The 13,580-nt window shown below is 42.3% G+C and overlaps 1 protein-coding gene across 1 annotated transcript in view; it reads left to right on the top strand.

Moving 5' to 3' along the window:
• LOC135113838 (nascent polypeptide-associated complex subunit alpha, muscle-specific form-like) overlaps nucleotides 1-13,580 on the top strand; it is a 43,919-nt gene that overhangs the window by 3,206 nt on the left and 27,133 nt on the right. The window contains exons 5-7 of the mRNA XM_064029457.1: nucleotides 67-224; nucleotides 957-1,170; nucleotides 5,011-5,180. Of these exons, the coding sequence (XP_063885527.1) occupies nucleotides 67-224; nucleotides 957-1,170; nucleotides 5,011-5,180 (542 nt within the window). The remainder of the gene's footprint in view (nucleotides 1-66; nucleotides 225-956; nucleotides 1,171-5,010; nucleotides 5,181-13,580) is intronic.

Here is a 13,580-nt window from a genome sequence, read left to right as displayed (position 1 = left end):
TCTACGTAGCAGCTGTCACGCAACCAATTCTAGGTGCTGACTTCCTCCGACACTTCGGTCTCCTAGTGGACATCAAGGGTCGGAAGCTGCTCGATCCTCTCACCTCAGTCACAACAAAGGGACAGGTCACTCATGGTGATAGCACACAGATCTCCCTCGTCAACGCAGACAACCAGTTCTCCTCCTTGCTGAAGTCCTTCCCTACGCTGACGCAGCCGTACTCAGTCAGCAAGCCGGTCACACACCACGTCTCGCACCACATCGAGACCAAGGGACCTCCTACCTACGCCAAGGCCCGCCGCCTAGCTCCAGAGTGCGCCAGACAAGCCAAGGCAGAGTTCGAGTCCCTCATTCAGCAAGGCATCATGCGGCCCAGCTCCAGCAACTGGTCTTCCGCTCTCCACATCGTGCCTAAGAAAAATGGCGAACTACGACTATGTGGAGACTACCGCGCTCTCAACTCGCGCACCGTCGAGGACAGGTACCCAGTGCCTAACATCCAGGAGTTTTCTTCTCAGCTCTCCGGATGCACCTACTTCTCGAGGATCGACCTTGTGAAAGCTTTTCACCACATCCCCGTCCATCCAGCGGACATTCCGAAGACTGCTCTCATCACACCCTTCGGATTGTTCGAGTACGTCAAGATGCCCTTTGGTTTGAGGAATGCCGCTCAAACCTTCCAACGCTTCATTGACGAAGTCCTTCGAGGTCTCCCCTTCTGCTTCGCGTACATCGACGACCTCCTCATCGCCAGTCCTGACGCAGAGACGCACCAACAGCACCTCCAGCAAGTACTCACCCGTTTGCAAGACTACGGGGTGCAAGTCAACGTCGACAAGTCTGTGTTTGGGGTCCCCTCCATCACCTTCCTTGGCCACACTGTCTCCTTGGAAGGCATCACTCCACTGCAAGAAAAGTGCGAGTCCATCCAGAACTTCCCCAAGCCTACAACACAGCGCCAACTCAAGCAATTCCTGGGGATGCTGAACTACTACAACCGCTTCATCCCCAGCTGCTCACTACTTCTTCAGCCGCTCTATGCAATGATCAAGCCTTGCAAGAGAGGACAGTCCATCTCCTTAGTCTGGACTCCAGCCACTGAGGAAGCTTTCACAGCAGCAAAACAAGCTCTCAGCTCCGTCTCACCTCTCAGCTTCCCTGCTCCAGATGGCATCATCTCTATCGCCACAGACGCTTCTGACATCGGCATCGGAGCAGGTCTACAGCAGTATGTCGACGGAGGTTGGAAACCGCTCTCTTTCTTCTCAAAGAAATTTAACAAGGCGGAATCCAAGTACAGTACTTACGATAGGGAACTTCTCGCCGTCTACAAGGCCATCAAGCGTTTCCGGTACTTCGTGGAAGGTCGCAACTTCCATGTATACACCGACCACAAGCCACTCACTTCGAAGTCCCTGCACATCAAGACCTGTTCACCGCGACAACTGCGTCACATCGACTTCATCTCGCAGTTCACCACGGATTTGCGCTACGTCAAAGGTGAACACAACGCCCCAGCTGATGCTCTCTCGCGCAACATCTCTGCTGTGTCATCTTCTCCCATCGACTACACTGCCATCGCTGCTGACCAGGCCAACGATGAAGAGCTGCGGCAACTCCAAGACAACCCCGCACTACAGATGAAGAAGATACAACTCCCAGGAACCACAGTGCACGTTTACGCTGACACTTCCACCGATTCCTGTCTGCCCTACCTGCCGAAGACCCACCGGTATCGTGTTTTTCGTCAGCTGCACGACCTCTCCCACCCTGGCATCCGAGCATCTCAGCAGATGATGACCTCACGCTTCATCTGGTCTGGCATCAACAAAGACGTCAGGCTGTGGACCCGCACATGTGTCAAGTGCCAAGCCTCCAAGGTGTGGCGACACACACGCTCTCCTGCGGCCGCCTTCACTCCAGTCTCTTCACGGTTCGACCACGTGCATGTCGATCTCGTTGGACCACTACCCTACTCTGACGGTTACCGGTACCTTCTCACCTGCGTCGACCGCTTCACACGCTGGCCGGAAGCTGCACTTTTGGCTGACATCACAACGGACTCCGTCGCACGTGCCTTCATCACTACTTGGATCTCCAGGTTCGGTGTCCCTCTCAGCCTCACTTCTGACCGTGGCAGCCAGTTCGAGTCCAGTATGTGGAACAAGGTGATGTCACTACTAGGCATCCAACGCTTCAGGACAGCCAGTTACCACCCGCAGGCAAACGGCACCGTTGAGAGATTCCACCGTCAGCTGAAGTCTTCCTTAGCTGCCTCTGCCACACGTGCAGACTGGTCCCAGGCACTTCCTCTCGTCCTCCTTGGCATACGGACATCACTAAAGGAAGACCTACACCACTCCTCCGCCGAGCTCGTTTATGGTACCAAGCTCAGGTTACCTGGCGAACTCCTAACTCCTGCACCTCGCTCTACTCCTTGCAGCGTTCAGGACTTTGCTGCCAACCTCTCTGACTTCATGCAGCGTCTGCAGCCTGTCCAGCCTCGCACGTCTCCCTCCAAGACATTTGTCAGCCAGGATCTGGACACTTGCACGCACGTGTTCGTCAGGGTTGACGCTGTGAAGAAGCCCCTGCAGCAGCCCTACCAAGGCCCCTTCAAAGTCCTGAACAGGAGGAGAAAGACGGTCACTGTGGACAAGGATGGTAAGCCTGACACCATCTCCATCGACCGAGTCAAGCCTCCCTACCTCCTTCACAGTGACCCGGTCGTCATCAACACCATCGGCCAGAACGTCGCCACCAACACCACTCGGCACCAGAAGACGGTTACGTTCCTCCTCCCTCGTCACTAGGGAGGGAATACTGTAGCGGGACACAAGTCACCGCTCCTTGCACTCCGTTTTCTGTTTTATTTTCACCCTTCCGTTTTCACTCTCTCTACTGCACAGGCTTTTGTCTTTCATATCTTTTTCATCACTTTATACATTTCTCTTACTTGTCACATTCTGTGCACGCTCTTTGACACATGTGTTACACATCTTCTCAATACATCTTACTACTCCTTTCTTCACACAGACATACACACACACATACACTCTCTTTTTCCATAATTTTGTATGTGTCGTTTGTTATGTTTAGTAATTGTTATATATATTGTTCATGTTTTTGCTGAATAAACAGAGAATACCCAGGCTAAGTTTCCTTTGCCAGAGCTACACTGCTATGACACTGGAAATTGTTACCCTTCAAGGACTAAACACTGCTATGACCAAGAGTCATAGTTGGGAGCCTACATTTCTCGCTTGAGCAACTTCTGGGCGGCCAAGTAGCACCTCACCTTCGCTACACACCTTGCCTAGTCAAACTCTTTCAGCTCTGTCTGTCAACATCTACCTTTCCTTCTTGCTGGAAGTTTGCCTACCTTCAACCTGTTCCTAAAAAGGGTGACCGTTCTAATCCCTCAAACTACCGTCCTATTGCTTTAATTTCCTGCCTATCTAAAGTTTTTGAGTCTATCCTCAACAGAAAGATTCTTAAACATCTATCACTTCACAACCTTCTACCTGATCGCCAGTATGGGTTCCGTCAAGGCCGCTCTACTGGTGATCTTCTGGCTTTCCTTACTGAGTCTTGGTCATCCTATTTTAGAGATTTTGGTGAAACTTTTGCTGTTGCCTTGGACATATCAAAAGATTTTGATAGAGTCTGGCACAAAGCTTTGATTTCCAAACTACCCTCCTATGGTTTTTATTCTTCTCTCTGTAACTTCATCTCAAGTTTCCTTTCTGACCGTTCTATTGCTGCTGTGGTAGACGGTCACTGTTTTTCTCCTAAATCTATTAACAGTGGTGTTCCTCAGGGTTCTGTCCTGTCACCAACTCTCTTCTTATTATTCATTAATGATCTTCTAAACCAAACTTCTTGTCCTATCCACTCCTACGCTGATGATACCACCCTGCACTTCTCCACGTCTTTTCATAGACGTCCAACCCTTCAAAAGGAAATCATAGCACGCAGCGAAGCCACAGAACGCCTGACTTCTGATCTTTATAAAATTTCTGATTGGGGCAGAGCAAACTTGGTATTGTTCAATGCCTCAAAAATTCAATTCCTCCATCAACTCGACACAACCTTCCAGACAACTATCCCCTCTTCTTCAATGACACTCAACTGTCCCCCTCTTCTACACTGAACATCCTCGGTCTGTCCTTTACTTATAATCTGAACTGGAAACTTCACATATCATCTCTAGCTAAAACAACTTCTATGAAGTTAGGTGATCTGAGACGTCTCCGCCAGTTTTTCTCACGCCCCCAGCTGCTAACTCTGTACAAGGGCCTTATCCGTCCATGTATGGAGTATGCTTCACATGTCTGGGGGGGTTCCATTCATACTGCTCTTCTCTACAGGGTGGAATCAAAAGCTTTTCGTCTCATCAACTCCTCTCCTCTAACTGACTGTCTTCAGCCTTTCTCTCACCGCCGCAATGTTGTATATCTAGCTGTCTTCTACCGCTATTTTCATGCTAACTGCTCTTCTGATCTTGCTAACTGCATGCTTCCCCTCCTTCCGCGGCCTCGCTGCACAAGAGTTTCTTCTTTCTCTCACCCCTATTCTGTCCACCTCTCTAACGCAAGAGTTAACCAGTATTCTCAATCATTCATACCTTTCTCTGGTAAACTTTGGAACTCCCTGCCTGCTTCAGTATTTCCACCTTCCTATGACTTGAATTCCTTCAAGAAGGAGGTTTCAAGACACTTATCCACCAATTTTTGACCACTGCCTTGACCCTTTTACGGCACTGGCATTTCAGTGGGCATTTTTTTTTATTGATTTTTGTTGTTTTGTTATTACAAAATGCCAAAATATTTTAAGATCTAACTCCTATCATCACCTATACCACCTAGACAAAACCATCTCCAGTAACCTTCTTTTTCATTTTTCCCTTCTTTACTTCAACCAGATGGCACCACTGCCATCTCATCTATTTCTAAAGCTTAAATCTTCGCTCATACCTTTGCTAAGAGATCTCTTCCTTGAATGATTCAGGGCTTGTTCTTCCCTGTCCTCCACCCCCTGACTACTTCATGCAACACATTAAAATTCTTCGCAATTATATTTTCCATGCCCTTGGTGGCCTAAATCATCGGAAGAATTATGGACACGATGGGGTCCCTGCAGTTCTTCGAAACTGTGCCTCTGTGCTCTCGCCTTGTCTGGTCAAGCTCTTTCATCTCTGTCTATCAACATCTACCCTTTCTTCTTGCTGGAAATTTACTTGCATTCACCCTGCTCCTAAAAAGAGTGACCGTTGTATTTCCTCAAACTAACGTCCTATTGATTTAATTTCCTGCTTATCTAAAGTTGTTGAATCTATCTTCAACAGAACGATTCTTAAACATCTATCGCTTCACAACCTTCTATTTGATAGCTAGTATGGGTTCCGTCATTGCCGCTCTACCGGCCATGACTTTCCTTACTGAGTCTTGGTCAACTTTTGGTGAAACTTTTGCTGTTGCCTTAAACATATCAAAAGATTCTGATAGAGTTTGGCACAAAGCTTTGATTTCCAAACTAACCTTCTACGGCTTCTATCCTTCTCTCTGTAACTTCATCTCAAGTTTCCTTTCTGACCGTTCTATTGCTGCTGAAGTAGACGGTCACAGCTCTACTAAATTTATTAACAGTGATGTTGCTGGTTCTGTCCTGTCACCCACTGTCTTCCTAGATAGATAGATTCCTAGATAGATAGATAGATAGATAGATAAATAGATAGATAAATAGATATATTATATATTTCTTTTCAAAGCTTTTTTTCAGTCTAGATTACTTTTTGATTGCTTATTTAAACTCATTTTCATATAAAAAACAATAATAATAATAACCCTCCTCCTCAAAAAAAAGTGTGTTGTGTTTTTAAAAACACAACACACAATTTTTTTTTTTTTCAACCCTGCCAAAAAGTCATGCCAAGTTTGTTCCTCGATTAGACAAAAACTCTTTAATTAATAGAAAATGTCAAAATATTTCAAGATCTAACCCTGCTCATAACTTTTAACACCTAGCCAAAAACATCTCCAGTAACTTTCCTTTTTTCATCTTTCCCTCCTTCATTTCAACCCTATGACACCACTGCCATCTCATCTGTTTCTAAACCTGAACTCTTTGCTCAGACCTTTGCTAAAAATTTTACCTTGGATGATTCAGGGCTTGTTCCTTCCTCTTTTCCACACTATGAATACTTCATGCTATCTATTAAATTTCTTCGCAATGATGTTTTTCATGCCCTTGGTGATCTAAATCTTCGGAAGGCTTATGGACTTGACGGGGTTCCTTCTATTGTTCTCCGAAACTGTGCCTCTGTGCTGGTACCTTGCCTAGTCAAACTCTTTCAACTCTGTCTATTAACATCTACCTTTCCTTCTTGCTGGAAGTTTGCCTATGTTCACCCTGTTTCTAAAAAGGGTGGCCGTTGTAATTCCTTAAACAACTGTCCCATTGAACTAATTTCCTGCCTATCTAAAGTTTAACGATTCTTAAACATTTATTACTTCCCAACCTTTTATCCGATCACTAGTATGGGTTCCGTCAAGGCCGCTCTAACCCTGATCTTGTGACTTTCCTTACTGAGTCTCGGTCATCCTCTTTTAGAATTTTGGTGAAATTTTTGCTGTTGCCTTAGACATATCAAAACTTCTGATAGAGTCTGGCATAAAGTTTTGATTTCCAGACTACCCTTTTACGGTTGCTATCCTTCTCTCTGTAACTTCATCTGAAGTTTCCTTTCTGACTCTTTCATTGCTGCTGTGGTAAACGGGCATTGTTCTTCTACATTTATTAAACAATGGTGTTCCTGAAGGTTCTCTCCTGTCACCCACTCGTCCTATTATTCATCAATGATTTTCTAAATCAAACTGATGATACCACCCTGCACTTTTCCACGCCTTTTAAACGACGTCTAACACTTCAAAAAGTAAACTGTTCACGCAGGGAAGCCACAGAACGCTTTAATTCTGATCTTTCTAAAATTTCTGATTGGGGCAGAGAAAACTTAATATTGTTCAATGCCTCAAAAACTCAATTCTTCCATCTATCAGTTCTACACGACCTTCCAGACAACTATCCCCTCTCCTTCAATGACGCTCAACTGTCCCCGTTTTTTTACTTTGAACATCCTAGGTCTGGCCTTTATTTATAATCTAAACTGAAAACTTCATATTTCATCTCTAGCTAAAACAATTTCTATGAAGTTAGGTGTTCTGAGTCGTCTCCGCCACTTTTTCTCACTAACCGCTCACAGCTGCCAAGTATTTCCTCTTATAAACTCCTTTACTCTAACTGACTGTCTCCAGTCGCTTTCTCATCACCGCAGTGTTGCATCTCTTGCTATCTTTTACCAGTATTTTTTATACTAACTGCTCTTTTGATTGCTAACTGCATGTCTCCTCTCATCCCGTGGCCTCACCTCACTAGGCTCTCTTCTTTCTCTCACCCCGATTCTGTTCACCTCTGTAATGCAAGACTTAACCAGTATTCTAAATAATTCTAAATTCAGTATTCTAAATATTCTAAATCATTCATCATTCTAAATCATTTATCATATCCTGTAATTTTTTACTAACGCCTTGACCTTTTTTCTTTTTTGGTCGCAATTTTATTCCCCTTGACCGGTGCCCCTCCTACATAAAAAAAAAAGACTCGTAATGAAGGTTCATCGCAAAAAAAAAAAAAAAGGATTGAAATCATGTGTGGACATCTTATGCCTTATGTGGAGGTTTCAATAGTGTGAGCGAGGCTTTCAACTACTGTCACAGGTCATTATATTATCATAATTAATGTGGAAAGACTATTAAATCATCTGTCCATGCGTTCAACTGAGGAGGAGGACTAGGAAAAATACAAATAAAATCATGAAGATAAGACAATGGAGAGAGAGAGAGAGAGAGAGAGAGAGAGAGAGAGAGAGAGAGAGAGAGAGAGAGAGAGAGAGAGAGAGAGAGAGAGAGAGAGAGAGAGAGACAGAGAGAGAGAGAGAGAGAGAGAGAGAGAGAGAGAGAGAGAGAGAGAGAGAGAGAGAGAGAGAGAGAGAGAGAGAGAGAGAGAGAGAGAGAGAGAGAGAGAGAGAGAGAGAGAGAGAGAGAGGAAGAAAGCATAAAAGGGGGAGAGGAACAAAAACGGATTAAGGGAGGAGGAAAAGGAGAGGGGTCAAACTTGATCATAAAAGGAAAGTAAAGGAAAAGAAAAAAAAACTGGAAGGAAAATGAAAGAAAATGTAAAAAAAAGTGAAGAGAATAGGAATGGAAAAAAGTGAGAGAGTTGTGACTAGATTTATATGGGTATTGTTGAAAAGTAGACGTCACCAGGAGGCAGCAATGAGTCTCATTTTATTTATTTATTTATTTATCTGTTTTATTTATTTATTTTTTCATGGTAACCCTCTACATACTAACGCTCTATTTAGCGTAAAAAAAAGAATAAATACATAATTTTTTAGGAGGGTTTTTTTAAGCAGGTAGACTACATATGAAACGTATTAATGCAAACAGCATAAATCACAGGCAACGTGTTCATGCCACTGAAAATACCAGATGACATGAAAAGAAATCGTGTATGGAAATAACGCTTACTGGAAATCAGCCACTCGAGTGACTTGGTGAGAATGATGGAGGCGGCGCAAGCCAACAATATTATAGGGCGCTGACGGATGTGATTACAATGCTTAGCCAAACCCTTGACACGGTTTATAGAATCTTCAAAATAACCCTTTTAGAGTAGTGGTAGCAACATAGTCGTCCTCCATGGAGTGTCTGTGACACCCTTGCCTGGCTGGTACTGGACACCACTGTCACTCGCAACAGTAGCTATCCACCGCTTCTTCAGATCAGCATCAATAGCGAATGTATGACCACCACCTCTGTTTGAACAATGTGGTACGTACATGTCTTTTAGTCATTAGCATAAAATAGTGTGTCTTTAAGCATGCGTTTACTGAACTGGCGTTGTCGGTCATAATGTTTGCTTGATAAAAGATATACCGTAGTGTGCATGATGCATACATACATAAAATAGTAATGTCTAATATAACAAAACATCTTGCCCGTTCATGTAATTTCAAGCAAAATGTGATATGAAATACGAGTACATGTGTACCATCGTGGTACCGTTTCTATAGACATGTACGTTCTCTTTCCATCCTGCCTCTTACAGGATGGGGATATGGGGTGAAGGTGTTACAGTTTGCATTGTTTGGTGTAGGGCAAGTAATAAAGTGTTTGTTCCTTCCACAGTCTTGCCCTGCACTCCTCGATGGAGGGGGTTGGTCTCTTACTTATTTGCTACAGATTAATTCCACGTGGTGTTAACATCGGTGAATATCAAAGGCGAGTGACACAGAAGGGAAAATTGACATAGGCCTATGTGATAATCCAAGGGAGGAAGGGAAGGAGTGTCTGACCAGGTGTTTTCCAAAGGAAAAGATCCACGTGGTGGAGTGAGATGAGGTGCGACCTGTCACCTGATAGAAGTTAGAGGTGTTACATTCCTCTTGAGTACGAATTAGTAGTAGTAGTATATATATATATATATATATATATATATATATATATATATATATATATATATATATATATATATATATATATATATATATATATATATATATATATATATATATATATGAACAGATCCCGAGTTATAGATGAGGTAAGCAGAGATACACAAGACTTTTTTCTTAATTTATTGCAATGCTTCACCTTCACAGAAGGTATCATCTGACAAAAAATAAAATAAAATAAAAATAAATAAATAAATAAATAAAATAAAAATAAGTACATAGACAGAAAAAATCATAATAAAATATAACACTAGGGACACAGATTAAAAACACAATAGTAAGCAAAAAAGACAGGCAGGCAAACAGTAACAAAAAAGAAAAAAATATATGACATAATAACCCATCAGCTACAGCTTATATATAACAGAAAAAAAAATCAAGCAATATAAAGGTATAAAACTATGGAGAATCCTTGTGTGGTCTAGCTTGTGGTGTGGTGAGAACTGACAAAGGGTGGCGGTGTAAGAACTAGATTATTTACGAACCCGGATTACCAAAGCTCCGAGCAGTGTTTATAAAAGATATAATTGTAATGTTGGCAGTTGATTTAATTCAGGTTTCAGGTCTTTAATGTAAATAGCTTCTAATATTTTAATGTCTGTATGTAGGTCAACTTTATTTAATGTACTACAGTCCTTCTCCGAAAACAGATGATCATGTGTGTGTGAATGTGTTCTTATTTTTTTATTTATTTTATTTTTTTTTATGTAAGAAGGACACTGGCCAAGGGCAACAAAAATCAATAAAAAAAATGCCCACTGAAATGCCATTCCCATAAAAGGGTCAAGGCAGTGGTAAAAAATTGGTGGATAAGTATCTTGAAACCTCCCTCTTGAAGGAATTCAAGTCATAGGAAGGTGGAAATACAGAAGCAGGCAGGGAGTTCCAGAGTTTACCAGAGAAAGGGATGAATGATTGAGAATACTGGTTAACTCTTGCGTTAGAGAGGTGGACAGAATAGGGGTGAGAGAAAGAAGAAAGTCTTGTGCAGCGAGGCCGCGGAAGGAGGGGAGGCATGCAGTTAGCAAGATCAGAAGAGCAGTTAGCATGAAAATAGCGGTAGAAGACAGCTAGATATGCAACATTGCGGCGGTGAGAGAGAGGCTGAAGACAGTCAGTTAGAGGAGAGGAGTTGATGAGACGAAAAGCTTTTCATTCCACCCTGTCTAGAAGAGCAGTATGAGTGGAACCCCCCCAGACATGTGAAGCATACTCCATACATGGACGGATAAGGCCCTTGTACAGAGTTAGCAGCTGGGGGGGGAGAAAAACTGGCGGAGACGTCTCAGAACACCTAACTTCATAGAAGCTGTTTTAGCTAGAGATGAGATGTGAAGTTTCCAGTTCAGATTATAAGTAAAGGCCAGACCGAGGATGTTCAGTGTAGAAGAGGGGGACAGTTGAGTGTCATTGAAGAAGAGGGGATAGTTGTCTGGAAGGTTGTGTCGAGTTGATAGATGGAGGAATTGAGTTTTTGAGGCATTGAACAATACCAAGTTTGCTCTGCCCCAATCAGAAATTTTAGAAAGATCAGAAGTCAGGCGTTCTGTGGCTTTCCTGCGTGATATGTTTATTTCCTGAAGGGTTGGACGTCTATGAAAAGACATGGAAAAGTGCAGGGTGGTATCATCAGCGTAGGAGTGGATAGGACAAGAAGTTTGGTTTAGAAGATCATTAATGAATAATAAGAAGAGAGTTGGTGACAGGACAGAACCCTGAGGAACACCACTGTTAATAGATTTAGGAGAAGAACAGTGACCGTCTACCACAACAGCAATAGAACGGTCAGAAAGGAAACTTGAGATGAAGTTACAAAGAGAAGGATAGAAACCGTAGGAGGGTAGTTTGGAAACCAAAGCTTTGTGCCAGACTCTATCAAAAGCTTTTGATATGTCCAAGGCAACAGCAAAAGTTTCACTAAAATCTCTAAAAGAGGATGACCAAGACTCAGTAAGGAAAGCCAGAAGATCACCAGTAGAGCGGCCTTGACGGAACCCATACTGGCGATCAGATAGAAGGTTGTGAAGTGATAGATGTTTAAGAATCTTCCTGTTGAGGATAGACTCAAAAACTTTAGATAGGCAGGAAATTAAAGCAATAGGACGGTAGTTTGAGGGATTAGAACGGTCACCCTTTTTAGGAACAGGTTGAATGTAGGCAAACTTCCAGCAAGAAGGAAAGGTAGATGTTGACAGACAGAGCTGAAAGAGTTTGACTAGGCAAGGTGCAAGCACGGAGGCACAGTTTCGGAGAACAATAGGAGGGACCCCATCAGGTCCATAAGCCTTCTGAGGGTTTAGGCCAGCGAGGGCATGGAAAACATCATTGCGAAGAATTTTAATACGTGGCATGAAGTAGTCAGAGGGTGGAGGAAAGGGAGGAACAAGCCCAGAATCGTCCAAGGTAGAGTTTTTAGCAAAGGTTTGAGCAAAGAGTTCAGCTTTAGAAATGGATGTGATAGCAGTGGTGCCATCTGGTTGAAGTAGAGGAGGGAAAGAAGAAGAAGCAAAGTTATTGGAGATATCTTTGGCTAGATGCCAGAAATCACGAGGGGAGTTAGATCTTGAAAGGTTTTGACATTTTCTGTTAATGAAGGAGTTTTTGGCTAGTTGGAGAATAGACTTGGCATGGTTCCGGGCAGAAATATAAAGTGCATGAGATTATGGTGATGGAAGGCTTAAGTACCTTTTGTGGGCCACCTCTCTATCATGTATAGCACGAGAACAAGCTGTGTTAAACTAGCTGTGTTATTGTTGAAAAAGGGGGTGAGCTAACTGTTTTCGTGTACGTATTGAAATACCTATATGTTCATTGAGTTCATGTGTTAGATTCCTCCTGGTTTCTCAAATATATCGTGTCTTGCAATTCGAATGTCAATGTGTCATTGATTTGTGTTGTGACTTGTATATAAATTGTAGTCATAATAAGGGGTAACTAAGTATTAGTTATTAAAGTAAATAAAACAGGAAGTAGAAGTGAAGAGAATGCTTTTATTTATTTGTTTATCTATTTATTTATTTTGTTTTATTTTATTATTATTTTTATTTACTTATTTATTTATTGATTTTATGTATTTATTTATTTATTTATTTATTATTATTTTTTTCTTTTTTTTCTTTTTTGCGTGACAAGGAGGTAAGGAGGTAGTGAGTCTTCCTGCTTGGCTCAGTAGCCTGCCAGCAGCTGCCACCAGCACAACAGTTCTACTAAGTCTCATTTTCGCTACTCTACCGTTTTTTTTTTTTTTTTAAGTTAAACTCGCTAAGTCAAACAAGAACTTAGAAGTCGGAACAACTGTATATTTTAAGGAAGCTACTGTCATAGCTACGAAACATTGGTCCGCTGACATAAAAAAAAAAAGAAAAAAAAAACATGGAATGGAACTACAGCAATGATACCTTTGGCCATTTTTATGTCCAGCCGTTACTGTGTTTAATTTACCTTCTTAGTAATAAACGCTCATGCAGCTTTTTTTTTTTTTTAGTGTATGTGTGTGTGTGTGTGTGTGTGTGTGTGTGTGTGTGTGTGTGTGTGTGTGTGTGTGTGTGTGTGTGTGTGTGTGTGTGTGTGTGTGCCGCTGAGTGAGTGAAGCCCTTCAGGATGCATTTTTTTCCTAATATACTGACTGGACAAGGAAGGAAAGTCTCGTCATCGGTGCAGCTGGGTTTCCTCTGTTGGCCTTTTCGCCCTTAGGGTTCATTATCTCCTCCATACAAAAGAAAAAAAAAGACAGGAAATGAGGCGCTCCTGGGTGGGAGCGGCGTGGCTCAAGGTCGTATTCACTGAGAAAATACTCGCGTCTTGTGTGGGTTTTAATTACTAAAAATAAAAAGTAATAAAATAAATAAATAAATAAAAAATCGTGTACTCAATCCTTACAAAATCGAAGATTTTTTTTTTGTCCTATTTAACCCACCAAAAACAAACAAACAAATAAATAGAATAAATATTGCTTTGTTAGTGCGAAATAATGGAATGTAAGATTTTACTGTTTATAACCATTTTA

This window comes from Scylla paramamosain, chromosome 26, assembly GCF_035594125.1.
Source record: "Scylla paramamosain isolate STU-SP2022 chromosome 26, ASM3559412v1, whole genome shotgun sequence".
NCBI classification, from domain to species: Eukaryota; Metazoa; Arthropoda; class Malacostraca; order Decapoda; family Portunidae; genus Scylla; species Scylla paramamosain.
This window is presented reverse-complemented; position numbering and strand designations above follow the sequence as displayed.